Consider the following 14,746-nt stretch of genomic DNA (forward strand, 5'->3'; position numbering starts at 1 on the left):
GACCAAAGTTTCTCTGCGCTTTACTGACCAGCAAACTGGCCAAAACTAAAACCCTTTGAGAATCTATGGAGAGCTGGAAAAAGGACAATCAGAGACACCAGACCCAAACGAGCTGAAGGCCACAATTAAAGTAACCTGGGCTTTCTCCTCACCTCTGAGGAGCCACAGGCTGATCACCTGCATGCCACCCTCCAGTAATTCATGCAAAATGAGCCCTGACTAAGTACTGAGGGAGTTCCTCTAGTTTTTCAGTAATCCACTATTTCTGCATTGAAAATATTTTTTGTTGGACTTATTCAATATTCCAATTTCATTGTAAGCCAATGAAGCCCCAATCATCGCAATTAACAGAAATCATCAGCTGAAGTTTACAACCGTCTGTAATAGATCTACAACACATGCATTTTGCTTTTTGGTGTTAATTTACGAGCAGTGATTAGTCATTTAAACTTCTTCTTCTTCTTCAACTTTAAAGTTAAAAGAAAGAACTTGGATTGTTGCAGGATAGATAATGAAAGTGGTGAGGGAACAGGGGGTCGGTCACAAAAAGGATCCAGAGAATTGGCTGAGGGGAGATCGCAGCCCTGCTGTTTAGGGACGTATCTTGGGGACTGAAATGGAGAAGTGGGATGGCTGTTAACTAGTCCTGCCTTGAGACCTACGTGGTGACGGATCAAAGCCTGACAAATGGCATGGAGCAAAATACTGAAATAGCAAAAGGTAGGAAAATGTGCAGATCAAACAACCTTGAGCCTGAAAGCAAAAAGCTGCACAGCGAACAGCAGCTTCTGTGTTTTAGTGAAGCGAAAGATTCAATAAAATTGCACAGAAGTCTTTGTCCTCACCCAGGCGGAGTTTGACTGGTTGAGCTGGTTGAGCATGACGACCGCTGTGCAGCCGTAGTCGAAAACCAGCCTCCAAAAGTCCGCTGTGGTACCCGGCAAAGGGTGAGGGGTCACAATGAAGGCAGCTTGCCGGTGGAAACTGTCAGCGAGAGCCGCGTTGATGTAATTATTACTCTCCCCTTCTGTGGTGACCAGGAAGGCCAGGGCGCGATCGGGCGGCAGAACGTCCATGCTGCGGTTCTTCTCTCTGTTTCTGGGCAACAGAGCGATGCTGCACTCTTCCACATCCAGGTGGGGAGTCACAGAGTTCAGCGTCTGCAAATGGAAATGTTAAAGATGGGAGCAGAGGATAAAACCAAAATCAAAGGAGCGTTTTTAGAAATTAAACGTGAGAAGCGACAGGAATTGAGGAGTAAGTCAGACGGGAGGAAGGAAGACGGGGACACAGAGTGCAAAAACCAAAAACGGCATGTTAAAGATTAGACAACTTGTGAAATGCTGTTTGAGTGCTGTAAGCTGAATAAGTTCTGCTGATTGAGCTGAACTGAAGCAGAAACCATTGTTGAACTGTACAAACTAGCTAACATACAGTGGCTCTAGGAAGTGTAAAAGCCCCTGTTAAAGTGGTAGCTTTTTGTGATTTTAAATATTCACACTGAAAATATTTTTTTTTCAAAGAGTCACTGAGGGTGGGGGTTCCGCATACAAAGTCTTATGAACTAGAGCCATACATAAGATTCAGCTTTTTTACATTTAGCTTGCTGGTCATCATCACAGCTCTGGATGACAAATAGTAGTCATCAGGACCAAGAGGACCTGCTTGTCAAGAAGAACATGGAAAGCTTTAGGTGATTCATCATCACACCCGATCGTTTCCTTTACCGACATATTTCCCAAAGCAACAGTGGTCACTGTTATTTAGACGTGACAAACACCAGGGCTTCAGCAAGATCCAGGTCTAAGTCTGCTGATGAATCTTTTACAAAGATAACGCGGGTGTCTGTTTCGTAAAATACAGGCGCTTTAATGTGTTTGCCAACATTTCTAAATATACAGTATATTGACAGTAAGTGGCAATTTCATTGTTTTATGCTGAGTGGATACATTTACGATTAATGTAGTGTAGCCTAGAGACCATTTGTACATTTTCAAATTAAAAGTTCAGGACAGTTTGCACCTATCCATCCATCCATCCATCCATCCATCCATCCATCCATCCATCCATCCATCCATCACTTATCCAAACGTTATGGGTAACTGGTCTAGGGGGGGAAAAACATAATACAAAACAAACTGTATGTTTGTTACCATAGGGCACACTGGATTATAAGGCGCATTAAATATTCTTTCCAAGTGTGTAATATCACCCCTCCCCCATACGCTGCTCTCTCCTGAGAGTGAGAGCTATCCGTCTCTGACGGGAGGACAGAGTAGTTGGACTACACTGCCCTGTTTCTGACATAAGGCCAAAATAAGGCACACCATAAATCTTTGAGAAAATTTAAGGATTTTGAGTGTGCCTTATAGTCCAAAACATACTGTGAGAAGTTAACCTGGCCTGCAAGCTAAATTCTCACAATATTTGTGCATTCACAAACACACGGGAATCCATCTTATCCTACTCAACCATTTGAGAACCGACGCAGCACGGATCAGCCAATCATGTTGTGGCATTATGGCTTAAGGTGGGACATACAGCTCAGCTGTGACAAAAGCAAGAGATGCTGAGCCCACAGCCGGACCAAAATAAACATGGGAGAATGCATTGCTAGCTGCTGCTATCACATCTGTTTTGTAAGAATCCAAAATTTCTTTGAAAGAAGAACAGGAAGAAGTGCCCTGACCAGCGTAAGTTGCTGCTTACAACATTTTTTATTTGATACCATGACTGGCTAAACCACCTTTTGGCAGCCGGACATCAGGTGTCGCTTTGTCCAATCAGCTCAGAAAGTTATGCTGCATGTCCTTCCTCTCCTGGATTTGATGGGAGCAGATCCAGGTTCATAATGTGCAGAACAGAGAGTGCTACACATCATCAATATGGCTGGCCAGGTTAAAGGGAAGTAGCCAAAGAGCACAAGGTGTTTGAATAATTCCAAAGCTGCCTCTATTCATATCTATTGACCCAAATCTCTGTATCACTGTGAACATCTGCTGACTCAACAGAATAATAAGAGACGTTGGGCAAACGGACTTGATAAAGACGAACACGATGAAGTTAAAGAAGAAAAAAGACAAAGGGATCGCTTCAAACCAATTTTCCGTGATGAACTCTCTGTTCATTCGTTTCTAATTACTTTAGACAAAGTGAGAAAATATTTTGGATCATAAATGCACAGCATCAATAATAGATCTATGAGCTGCTGATCTCTGTTTGCAGTCTGAAAGGCAGAGCTCATTGGGTGGTGAACGGGCTTTTAAAGTCAACGCCAGACAGATGAGCGTGCAAGATCAAAGAGAGAGATGTAACATTTTCCTTCATGAAGAAGGAACAGTTTGTAATCAGAGTGCTGCACCACCTACAGTGACATTCCTTAATCATAAACAATCCATCCATCATCGCTCCAACAGCATGCATACTGTATGAGGATGAAACAGAATGAAATTAAAGACGGAGCATTATCCTCTTCCTGTAACGCTTTGAAATGCTAAACGTGGAACTGTAGGTTAAGCGCCGCAGCACACGGAGGTGGTTGAGGTGGGTAAGACATGCGGAAACACAGCTGGCTCTCCACATTCTTAATCAACATCTAATAAAATGTTCTGGAAGTGTGTTCCTGTAAACCGGGGGCGGATCTTAATGTCAGTCACACAGAATTAAAACTGAAAATAACACCTCCGTGCACAAACACACACACACACACACACACACACACACAGACATGTATAAATCTGTTTGGTTTTGCACTCTGTTGATATGAATGCGTGTGATAAAGTGCATCCTCACACCAAGACACATTTCTGAAGAAATAACGACGGAAGTCATTTAGCTCATGTTAAAACGATCCGCGTGAGCCGTGGGCCGTCGGTCTCACCTGAAACTCCTCCCGCAGCGGAGAGGAGTTACTCTGAGAATCCACCCGCAGCATCTCCTTGTAAGCGACCGCGAACTCGTTCACCAAGATGGCCGTCTCGCCGCACAGGCAGGCCTCTAAAATGGCGTCATGGATGAAGATGTACTGCTCCTGAAAGGACAACAGGTCACGTCATTTATTGCTGTTTACGCTGTGTGCAAAGCACATTCAGGCTGCAATCAAATGACAACAAACAGAACAAGAAGAGGGGGCTAAGAAATATACAGGGTTTTAAAGGTGTCTTCTTTTTAAATTCCTACTGTATTGCTACCAGGTTTGGACACTTAAAGGCTGATATTTTTTCTTACCTATTCTTCTTTGCAACTAGCTCAAACTCAAGCCCCATTGGTTGTACAATATCTTTGGACGTACGTCTTTGTGTCTTGCCAGAGAGTCTCATTTGGATTTGGGCCATCCCTTTTTATCTACACCATTATATTCTAATCTAATGCTTGGCTAATTCTGACCAGATTACCCAGTTAGAATGATGATTATGTGTTCTGGGTGAAGTGGTCTTGGGAGTGTCCCTGGGATGAGCGGGAGGGGATTGGACATGTATAAGCTTTTGCTTCTTCCATCCCCCTTTCAAGCCATGCATATGTATTGTTTATCATTATATGTATTGTAAAATGTGTGCAGGTTTGAAATAAACTTTTGAAAAGTGCAGTGTTAGTTTTGAGCGACATGTTGTATCTATCTAGGTTAAAATGTTTAATTTAGTTCTTATCTGACCAGAGCACGTGTATCCCAAACATGGCAGCAGCAAGCATGGCTTCTTATGGGTGCCTCTGGCATTATTCCTGCCACTCTTCCATAAAGGCCACATTGTTTGAAAGCACAATCAAGGGAAATCTGTAGTTTTGACAGATTCATCCACCTGAGCTGTGGATCTCTCCAGCTCCTCCAAACATACTGTGAGCCCCTTTTGGCTGCCTCCTTACCTCCTTGCCTGGTTTGTCAGTTTAGGACAGCCATGTCTTGCTATGTCTTGGCAGGCTTCACAGAACAGCTGTATTCACACTAAGACTAAATTACACAATGTTGAACTTTTGTCACTAAGTAGGAAACCACTGAATCAGTCACAATAGAGTTTTTTACAGGTATCAGACTAAACAGGGCTGGATACGAAACCAGGCCACTCCTTTGTGATTTTATTTTATATAAAATGTTAAAACCACTAATCACTTCACAATTACACACCACTTTGTCATTCTTGTAGCATAAAATATTCAGTAATTTACTAATTCGTCTCAACCCACCACTTAGCCAAAGTCATATACATAGAGTCATATTCAATGAATTAGAGTACGTGTTTCAACGAGGCTCCTTTGTCTCATTAAAAGTAACTTTAAACATAAACACACTGTTCATTAAAACACTTTAAGCACTTTATTGGTGTGACGTAATACTCTAATCTTAAATATTACGTTTTCATTTGCTGTGAGCAGGAAATCATCATATTTAACAAAAATAAAGGCTTGGAAACATTAGTCTGTGTAATAATTCTATATGATGTGTTTCACTTAGTGAATTGAGTTACTGTAATAAAAGAAATGTCATTAATATTCTGATTCATTGAATAGGACTGTCCCTGGGGCCCCTAGATGCATTTTCAGTGAATACCAAGGAGCATATTGGTCAGAACAAGGTGAAATCATGCCTCATTTAGCTGATTTGCAAACAAAAGAAATTTATATGCACTTTGTATGCTATATTCAAATGAATAATCTCTGGTTAGTTTAGAATCAGGTTGCCAACCAAAAAGCAACAAAAACATTCCATGTACAATTGTAATTTTATGATGGATTTAATACTTTTAAAAGTTTTTTAAAGTCTGTGGCTGTAACTTAAGATGTAAAAGTTTTCAACGACTATGAATACTTTTTGTCTTGTACGGTGTGTAAATAAATATGCAAACAATACAAAATGTACTTTTAGATTTGAACCGTATCTTAATGTCAGTGCCGTTTGAAAGGTGCAGAGGGGTGTTGGATGTATCCAAAACATGAAGAGAACATTTATCAACAGTAAATGGTAACTAAGTCAGTGTTGTATTCTCATTTCATGGGATGGCTATTAAATTTCCAGAACCATCTAGAAGGCAGCTCACACCCCCACAATGCACAACGACAGACAATTTATTTCATCTAAAAATATTGCAGTGACCTTTATCCAAGTACCAGGATGGGACTATATGAATGTAATATAACTTAACTAATTGAAGGGTTTTTATCAGTCTGTCCAGGCTTGTGGGCTGCTGAATATGCAGAGTGAATGTGCATTAAAATACAAGACTTGTGACTCAGTCTGAATGTGAAGAGGTTTTCCCCCCCGCTGCACGTTTGTTCTGACCTCTGTCTGGATCATGTTGATGCGTCGAGAGCAGAGGGTTTTCACACAGTTGTAGATATCCACCACACCTTCGCATTCGGCCATGTCCAACATGACATCCAGCACGATGTAGCAGCCGGTGCGTCCTGCCCCCGCGCTGAAACACAAAGGCCAGCGTTAGCTGAGAAATCCTTCCGCTTGGAGACCTAATAACTATCTCGAGTTAAGAGAAATTTACAGTTTAAACAACTTAAGTTCTCAGTCATGCACTGTCTGAAATAAACTAGAATGTCTCTCTCTGTATTTTGATTGGCAGGCCTAGAGGAGGCCTTTTCCTATGGACATCATCTCCTCCCCTAATTTAGAAGCTAAAAAGGCACCTGCAATTTACATAGTAGCATAATTTTTTTAAACAACAAATTCCTTTATTTCCCCTGATATTGAAACTAAATGCATTGTAGCATCCTTACATAAATATCCACGGTACTGTATCAATAGCAGAAAAGGTAAACTATCCTGTGTGCAACATATTATCATGAGGTCCATATCATTTGAAGCGCGCATATAAAAAATTATCTAAAGCATGTGCTTTCCCTGTTATGCATATTTGTGAGAAAAATGCCCACAGGAGAGGAAATCATGCACAGTTATGAAGCACCGGAGGTTACATAACAGGTAAAATGTTATTCTGCTGTTGCCAAATGATTGCATCGCATCTCATGGCAATGGCAGTTATTTGCATGCTAAAGTACAATAAATGGCCATAATACTACTCAAGTGACTTTTTGTGCAAGAACAATTGCATAAAATGACTGATTTGACTCTGTGGGTGTGCTGGGCTTAAAAACAAACACGATACAGACTGATTTTTTTTTTCTATCTCAGTGTGTCCAGAACCACGTTATAGAACTTTATGACTGTGGCTTTAAAAAAGTTAAGAGACAAAATCAGTAAAGCTTAAAGCAATTGCTTATTGCATAATTTAGCAGCACTGATGAGGAATTATTAAGAAATAGTGCTGTGGATGCTGCGACTACTTCTCAATAAGCCCTTTTGAAATAAAAAATGTAAATTTAAATTTAAATGTAGAAGTTTTTGAACCAATGTCTTTGACTCTGTGGGTTTTTCTGCAATATTCCAGGCTGGCTCGGTGGGCCAGCTCAGTCGGGCAGTGCTGTTTGGACTCCCCAGAGGAAGTGGGTGAAAGGACGTTGTTAGTAAACTATAATCCATCATGGGCAGCACATCTCATCTACTTTATATGACACTCTGGGAGCCCTCAGAAGCTCTGTAAGCATAGCATGTCTGCCCCAGCAGTACAGGAATAAATGCTATTTCAGCTCATTCCTCTGCAACTGCAGTCAGGCTCACTAGCAGCAGCAGGGCTTGTAGCTAAAACAATGTTGTGTCCTTTTATGTACCATTAAACTGCGTCACACTTTGTTTTTAAAATGGACACTTTTTTACTGCATATACTGTATGCTTTTCACCTCCTCAATTGATAGTGATTAATTATCCCACAATATCGTTTTGAACCTGTAACATGATCTATACATGTTTCTAATTCAGACTTTTATTTTGTGCTCTTAACATTGAATTTTATTGAATAACTTCTAGGTTTTCCGATGTACATTGATGATTCAGTTTCATATACGGCTGCTAAGCACGTATAGCATCCTGCTATTTGGAGTCTGCTGACTGAAAACCATCCCTTTGAATGTAAAAAAAAAAAAATCTGTTTTCTTCTATTCAGGAGCCTGGCCTCTCATTGACAGTAATGATTTCAAACTTACCTCTTTCCTTTAACTTACCTTTTACCTCTGAGACTTATAGTAAGTCTCAGAGGTAAAATATCAAAATCTATTATTGATGCTGTGCATTAGTGATCCAAATATTTCCTCACTTTGTCTACAATCAAAAAGTCTAAGAGGTAAAGTCAAAAATATCCTGGTATCATGTTGTCATTTAAAATTTGATAAGCATCTCAAGTCAAAAAAGCAGACAGGCATACCTGTAGATCAATTATAGACCCACCATTTATTAATGGAATCTTTTTCAGGCACTCTTGTTTTGTTTTTTTTCTCTACCTTATTACTTTGCAACCTCACTGTCACAAGCAACACCCATAACGATCAAGCCACTGGAACAGGTTAATAATCAGGCTATTATGATTTAAGACAGCAACCCTTTTACATCACATAATTTCGATGTTCTTAAGAAACAGAATATGATGTAATCTGTTTCTAAATGCTTATAAGGTATGGCAACTCAAGTGCATAGTGACCTCTGTTTCCACTCAGGGTTTCTCTTACATTAAAACTGTGCATTTGGTGGGAATTATAAGGAGACATAAAGTTACATAAAGATTCTCAGTGACAAAAAGCCAATAAGAGCAAGGCCGTACAGTTTTAACAATGATGAAAAAAGGTCATTATTTCCATCTCAACACCAATGTTTTATTGAAAGAGTTTCTTCTGGTTGAGGTCTGCTGTTTTGGCATTGAAAAAACTAACAATTTCTGAATGATTTAATAACCTTACTCCCTCTCTACCTTGTAAAAGATTGCTGTGCCGCATCAAACAACTATTGTACCGAAATATATTACAGGCACACAGAGCCTGAATGTCCTTAAATAATTTGCTAATGTTTACTGCAGCCCAAGCAGCTCCTTGTGATACGCATCACAACAGCGATATTGTGACAATGATACATTTGCAATATATTGTGCGGGCCAACATAGAGGCAGAACATCTGAAATTCCTGACCAGCGGAACTAAAACAAGACTCTGAGTGAAATCCTCTTAGATTAAACCCAAAACAGAATTACCTAGCGTGTCATCGTTCAAAACTATCACCGTTCTTGCTTTTATTTGATAGGATTATGTTTTACCATTAAAGGAACTATACCTGATTCTGCACAAATTCAAACCGAGTGAGCAGAACAATTTAGCTTGAACTGTAAGACCAAACACGCACCTCAAGCTGGTGCACAATATTCTGGGGGAAAAAGTAATTGAGGGACTTTTTTCCATTTGCATGACATAAAAGGCTACATCTCAGGTAAATGATATTTTCTTATGTGAATGGTCAACACTTGCATGCATGCCATGCTGTTCTGTTTACAAAGTCTGTTGTGCGCCGGAAAGCTGCTGCTTAGCAACGGCTCCGCACCACGTCGTGCCATTGGCAGAGAAAAGTCGTCCCAGGTTGTCACTATATCGCTGCCTATTCCTACTTAAAAAATCATGGGCACGATTAATTGTGCAATCAGTCAATTGCTCTTATCAAATTACGTCTTTTAATCAATAATATACTGCAAAAAAAATTTTTTTTTCTTAACCAGACAAAAACACATTTATGTATAGTTCCTTTAACGACTGTGCTTTTCCATGTTTGGTCTTGATGAATGTTATGTTTTTACACTGTTTTTTTTATATATATATGTATGTTAGAGTATACCAAACTGTATAGGGGCATTGTAAAAAAGTTGAATTATGGGGTATTTGCAGGTGCGCTGCTAGTCCAGACTTCAAAATACCCCAGACTTCAACCCCAATAGTAGATACCCCATTTTTAAAGGAAGTCCTGGCCAAGAGGCAGCAAGCTAAATTTGCATCAACAACGGTGCATGTACTTCCACACAAGTGTAAAACAGAAGTAGGACTCATCCTATAAAGTGCTGTCAGAATAACACTTATTTTTGGAGTCGTTTTCACATGTATTTATTTGATGAAAACTCCTAAAAACATGAAAAGGGTCTGACTTCACTGAGGACACTGACCCATATGATCATGACAAATTTTGTTTTTCTGAGGAAGATTCATTAGGAGGAGCTCATTAAAACCAGAAATCCTCAAAGTCCGCAGAAGTTCTCAATATTATTTTAGATTTCCAGACTTTAACGCTGCACTTCAGAGTAAATCAGTTTTTTTTTTAATTAGGACAGATGTAACAGGCTCAACATGTATTTCTTGTTTTTGCATTTATCATTTTTTATGCTTTTGATTTGTTCAAAGTTGTTTAGTGTTGGTTCAGTGGTGAATAACTGCATGCGAAAAGATGCTTTGCTAAGTTTTTAGTCTACAACAGTAAAAACTTCAAAGGTTTTCTCTATTTCTCCCCCTCTCAGCCACTACTAAGAGGCACCGCAGTCCACAGCCGCTCTGAGCATACCGAGCAGGAGAAGTGGACAGCAGGTGGGACTTTTTAGGAAACGTGAGAAACAGCGGAAACAGAAAACGAAACAAACGGTCAAACTGCAGTGCAGACGAGGTCCGAAGAATATGGAAGCTTGTGCATTAATCCCACGGGTTTTTTTTATCTTAGTGGTATTAAAAGCAAATTGCAGTATTCAACAGTCACATTTTCCATTCATCAACTCAGGACTTTGGTTGGTGCCCCCATAGTAAAAGGGGCTAAACCCAGCAGTGGTGGGTTTTTGTTTTTTTGGTGAAGTTTTCTTACTCACAGATGATAAAACCTGAACCTAAAATGTACAACTATAACCTACTAGTAATGTATACATACAATTAAGTGTTATGGCATCCTCCTACCTGCAGTGGACCACCACAGGGCCAGCATCAGGAGGCGTGGAGGCTTTCACCCTTCGTATAAAAGCCAACAATCCAGTGGCATGATAGGGCACGCCATGTTCAGGCCAGGATGTGAAGTGGAACTGACGGACCTCATGCTTGGTTGAGTATCCTCTCTGTCAACAGGAAGAGCGTAATGTTTATACACACAGGCGCCTGAGCAATGGGACAAGTGGAATAAGTACTCCCCCATTTTTAAATTGGGACTGATCCTCCACTCTTTGGCTCAAAATGTCTAATTACTCCATTCAATCAGATAAATTGACAGATTTTACTATATTTTGTACAAACAATAAAAATGAAACTAAAATCATTGCTAAATTCTAGCCCTACCCTCATTGGTTTACATCAGTCAGACTCATTTCTACTTTGGGAATTCATATATCTTCATTGTAACATAACCCCCTTGGTCAGACAGCGTGCAGCCATGCAGAGGCAACATAAAGAAGCTAAATGTTTCTTCAAAGTTTAAACATTTCTGCATCTCGCTCACTGCTATTGAACCAGACAGCCCGGTCAAAAGTTGCAGAAGTGACAGCCGTGGGTATTTCTTCATAGTCTCTGTCCCTGTCGCTTTGAAACATAATCATTGTTCACAGTAGCATCATTCCACTGCCCATGTTCTCTGACAAAACCTAGTTTCAAACTATAAATAGTCTTATTTTGAGTATAGCAATAGGTTGAGTAAAAGACAATACAAAAGAGAAAGGATCAACCTTCCTGTTTGTTCTACTGAGGCGATTTAAAAGTTAACACAAATGCTAAGATTATAGTATATGAACATCTAACTCTAAAACAAACAGCTTTATTCCTCTATATACACTGTCAGATTCCTATTTTACGGGGAAGGTGGAGGTTTGTGGTCATAATTTCTGTTTATTTACATTTTTTTTTATTCAGTCTGTCTCTTAACAGGGATACTCCCATTAAGAATCAATGTCTTTAACAAGAGAGTCCTGATGAAGATGGCAGAATAATAGCTACACATTAAAACCCAAGAGGTGATACAGATAACATGAAACAACCAAAAACAAATGGCAATTTTCATAAAGTTACTATCATCACCAGTAGCTTTCATTAGCAACACATATTCAGTAACTAAATAGTCATCAATTCTAATTTTTAAATTAATCAAACTTGGCAGATAATCTGATTTAAAATGTTTATATAACTCACACTAGGAGGAAAGTAGTTACTCATAGAGTTTCCAAGCCAATTATGTATCTTCCCCATCTAAAAGAAATGCTATAAGACAAATAATAGACATGGTCCCATTGCTTTGGAAATTTCATATCTCTGTGTTAGCTGTTGCTGGTTTTTGAGGGCTAAAAAAAACAAAGAAATTATTCAATTAGAGCTATATTTCTGTATGATGGTTAGACTTCAGCCACCCAAGTTACCTTAGGTGAGGTTGGAGGTTTTTCTGCTTAAATCATACAGCAATTGTGTCCTCTGCTCAGAGATGATAAATTGAAGCAAAGGCTTTTTTCAAAAACATAAACCCCAAAAAACTCAAAGAGCTTTGGAAAAAATACACAACTGTTACCAGTTTCCAAATTCATCCTGATTTAAATAAGCAGTCGTACGTGCCTAAGTGGGAGCGAATGTGACGGTGTGATGATAATCCTGTGTTTGTGCCACTGTCACTCCAGCCTCGCTCTGAGCTTTTCCAATGAGAGATCTCCCCCGGAGATTGACAGGATGGAGGCCATCAGGGGCACAGCACAGTAGCAGCTATGCTGGAAACACGCCGGCGGTAGGCACATAGCTGCTGGTGTTAATTCCTCTCAGATTAAAACGTGGACCTCACATCCATCAGCACAATTTCCCGTCAAGCATCTAATCCCTTCTATTCATGTTCTACCTTTGATTTTACTTTTCGCTCTGCTTGGTAACATGGGGAATTTGTTGTGGCGGTGCAGCTACTGTGAAATCCAACAAAGGGCACTAAATTCTATCGTGAAAAGATGCAAGGAATAAAAATCAAATACAAAAACGCTTTAAGAAAGGAGAGGAATAAAAGATATTTGGAAAATATACACTGGACATTAACTCACCCTCTCCAAGGCAAACGTGCGAACTGTGTACTCAGCCAGAGTTTCTGTCTTAAGCAGAGTGATTTTGACATCCCCATACATCTCGCTGTCGTCAGGCCAGTATTTACAGCACTTCACCTGTATAAAAAAAAAAGGCAACAAAGCATTTCAGACTTTGATCCTGGCACCCGCATGTGTAAGGAAAATATTTTGTTTAAAACATTGTGTCCAAAAAACATTTTAAAAAACATTTTTGTAATTATCTTGACATTTTTCTCCACACACAGTATATAAACAAAAAAAAATTCATAGATTCACTTTATGTTACCTAAATTCACCAGTTTTATGCTAAGGTTTAGTCGTATTTGTTGGTAATTTGACCGGAAACAAAATACATATATGTTGGTAGGAAATGTAGTTTGTCAGTTACCCTTGAAATGCTGCACTACCTGTTTCCCTATATGTGTTATCTTGTAGGGTAAAAGGGAAAAAGCAAAAATAATGACATAATGCCAGGGAGTGTAATGAAAAAGAGTGTGTCATTTTTTTTTTACCATCATCCAACACAATGGAGGTAATTTCTTTTTTTCTATATATAATAGAGGTGTTATTTGGATTCTGCCACACAGAACACTTCTCCCTTATTGATTGTTACCAGAAAGGTGAGGATGGAGAACCAAAGCGAATGAGGGGCTTCTGCTGGAAAAATAGTGTCATTTTAACCATCTGCTTTGGTAATGTTTTATTTTTTCTATTTTTTTTTATTTTTTTTTCTTTTTGGCTGTGACTGAAAAAGATGAGGTACTTGAGGCTGAATTCATAGTGCATGTGGGGTGAAACATAAAAGTTCTACATCAGTATGCCTTGCATATACAAGGACAGAAGCGCTGCATATGCTGTCACACATTTTATTCTGCATTTTTTTATATAATGCAGTTCTGAGTTTTCAGAAGCAGACAAATAGGGTATATTTTCTTTTGTAGTAATCGTTGAGAATTCATGTAGGCTTGAGAAACATTTATGCCTCCAATTTTATCTTATATGACACGTCTATCAACAAAATATTGTACAGGAAAAAACTTTTCTTAAAGTTTTCATGATGAAACCAGACTCACAAATATAACATTGAAGATACAGCCGAAACAGCTTTTTTTATTGCTTGTTTTACATATTATAAGAGACCAGTGGTTGGCTGTTTGGTTCCTAACAGTAGTTACCATTTTTTTCCTGTTAAGCTGCCCTCTAGTCAGCACAAAAAAACTGTTTCTTCTATCCTCACTATAATTATTTTTTTTGTGTTTAAGTATGTGGGCTTGTTCGTGGCAAAGTGAAAACCCTACTTAGTGAACTGAGGTTGTTTTTTTTTTACTTTTTGCCACCTTGAATTTTATTATTTCTGTCCAAGAATCAGATGCCAAAATGCAAAAGCTCTCATGTGCTTATTTTCAATTCTTCAATATGCATTCAATTAATTATAAGGAACACAACCTGAAATCAGTCAGTCTGAGCACGTCGGTTTGCACAGTCCAAATAGTTGATTCATCAATTTTGCTATTGAAAAATGTTCACACTCTGAATTAGGCCAAAAAAAGGTGAGTTATTCACAGCTCACGATTTCTATGTTCTTAGGGTAACACTTATCTTTGATGAGCAGGGTCTGTGTAAATGTCAGTAAACCTTTAAATCCATCCACTCCCCAGGGTGGAAAGCAGTGGTCTAAACCATAATCTGTATCTGTTTTAACACCAGTGGTTGTTTGTTTTTAGAAATATAAAAACAAATATGTATACTCAGTTAAAATAAAAACTAAAGCTGCTTCCTTTTCATATCCTGATAGCTATGTTGGAGGCACAACCATATCTAACATT

The 14,746-nt window shown here is 39.0% G+C and overlaps 1 protein-coding gene across 1 annotated transcript in view; it reads right to left on the bottom strand.

Moving 5' to 3' along the window:
* The window catches only part of LOC105932440 (receptor-type tyrosine-protein phosphatase U), a 127,573-nt gene that overhangs the window by 17,612 nt on the left and 95,215 nt on the right, over nt 1-14,746 (bottom strand). Inside the window, 5 exon segments of the mRNA XM_036132112.1 lie at nt 846-1,160; nt 3,881-4,030; nt 6,272-6,407; nt 10,804-10,958; nt 12,900-13,016. Coding sequence (XP_035988005.1) covers nt 846-1,160; nt 3,881-4,030; nt 6,272-6,407; nt 10,804-10,958; nt 12,900-13,016 — 873 coding nt within the window.

This window comes from Fundulus heteroclitus, chromosome 3, assembly GCF_011125445.2.
Source record: "Fundulus heteroclitus isolate FHET01 chromosome 3, MU-UCD_Fhet_4.1, whole genome shotgun sequence".
Classification (NCBI taxonomy): domain Eukaryota; kingdom Metazoa; phylum Chordata; class Actinopteri; order Cyprinodontiformes; family Fundulidae; genus Fundulus; species Fundulus heteroclitus.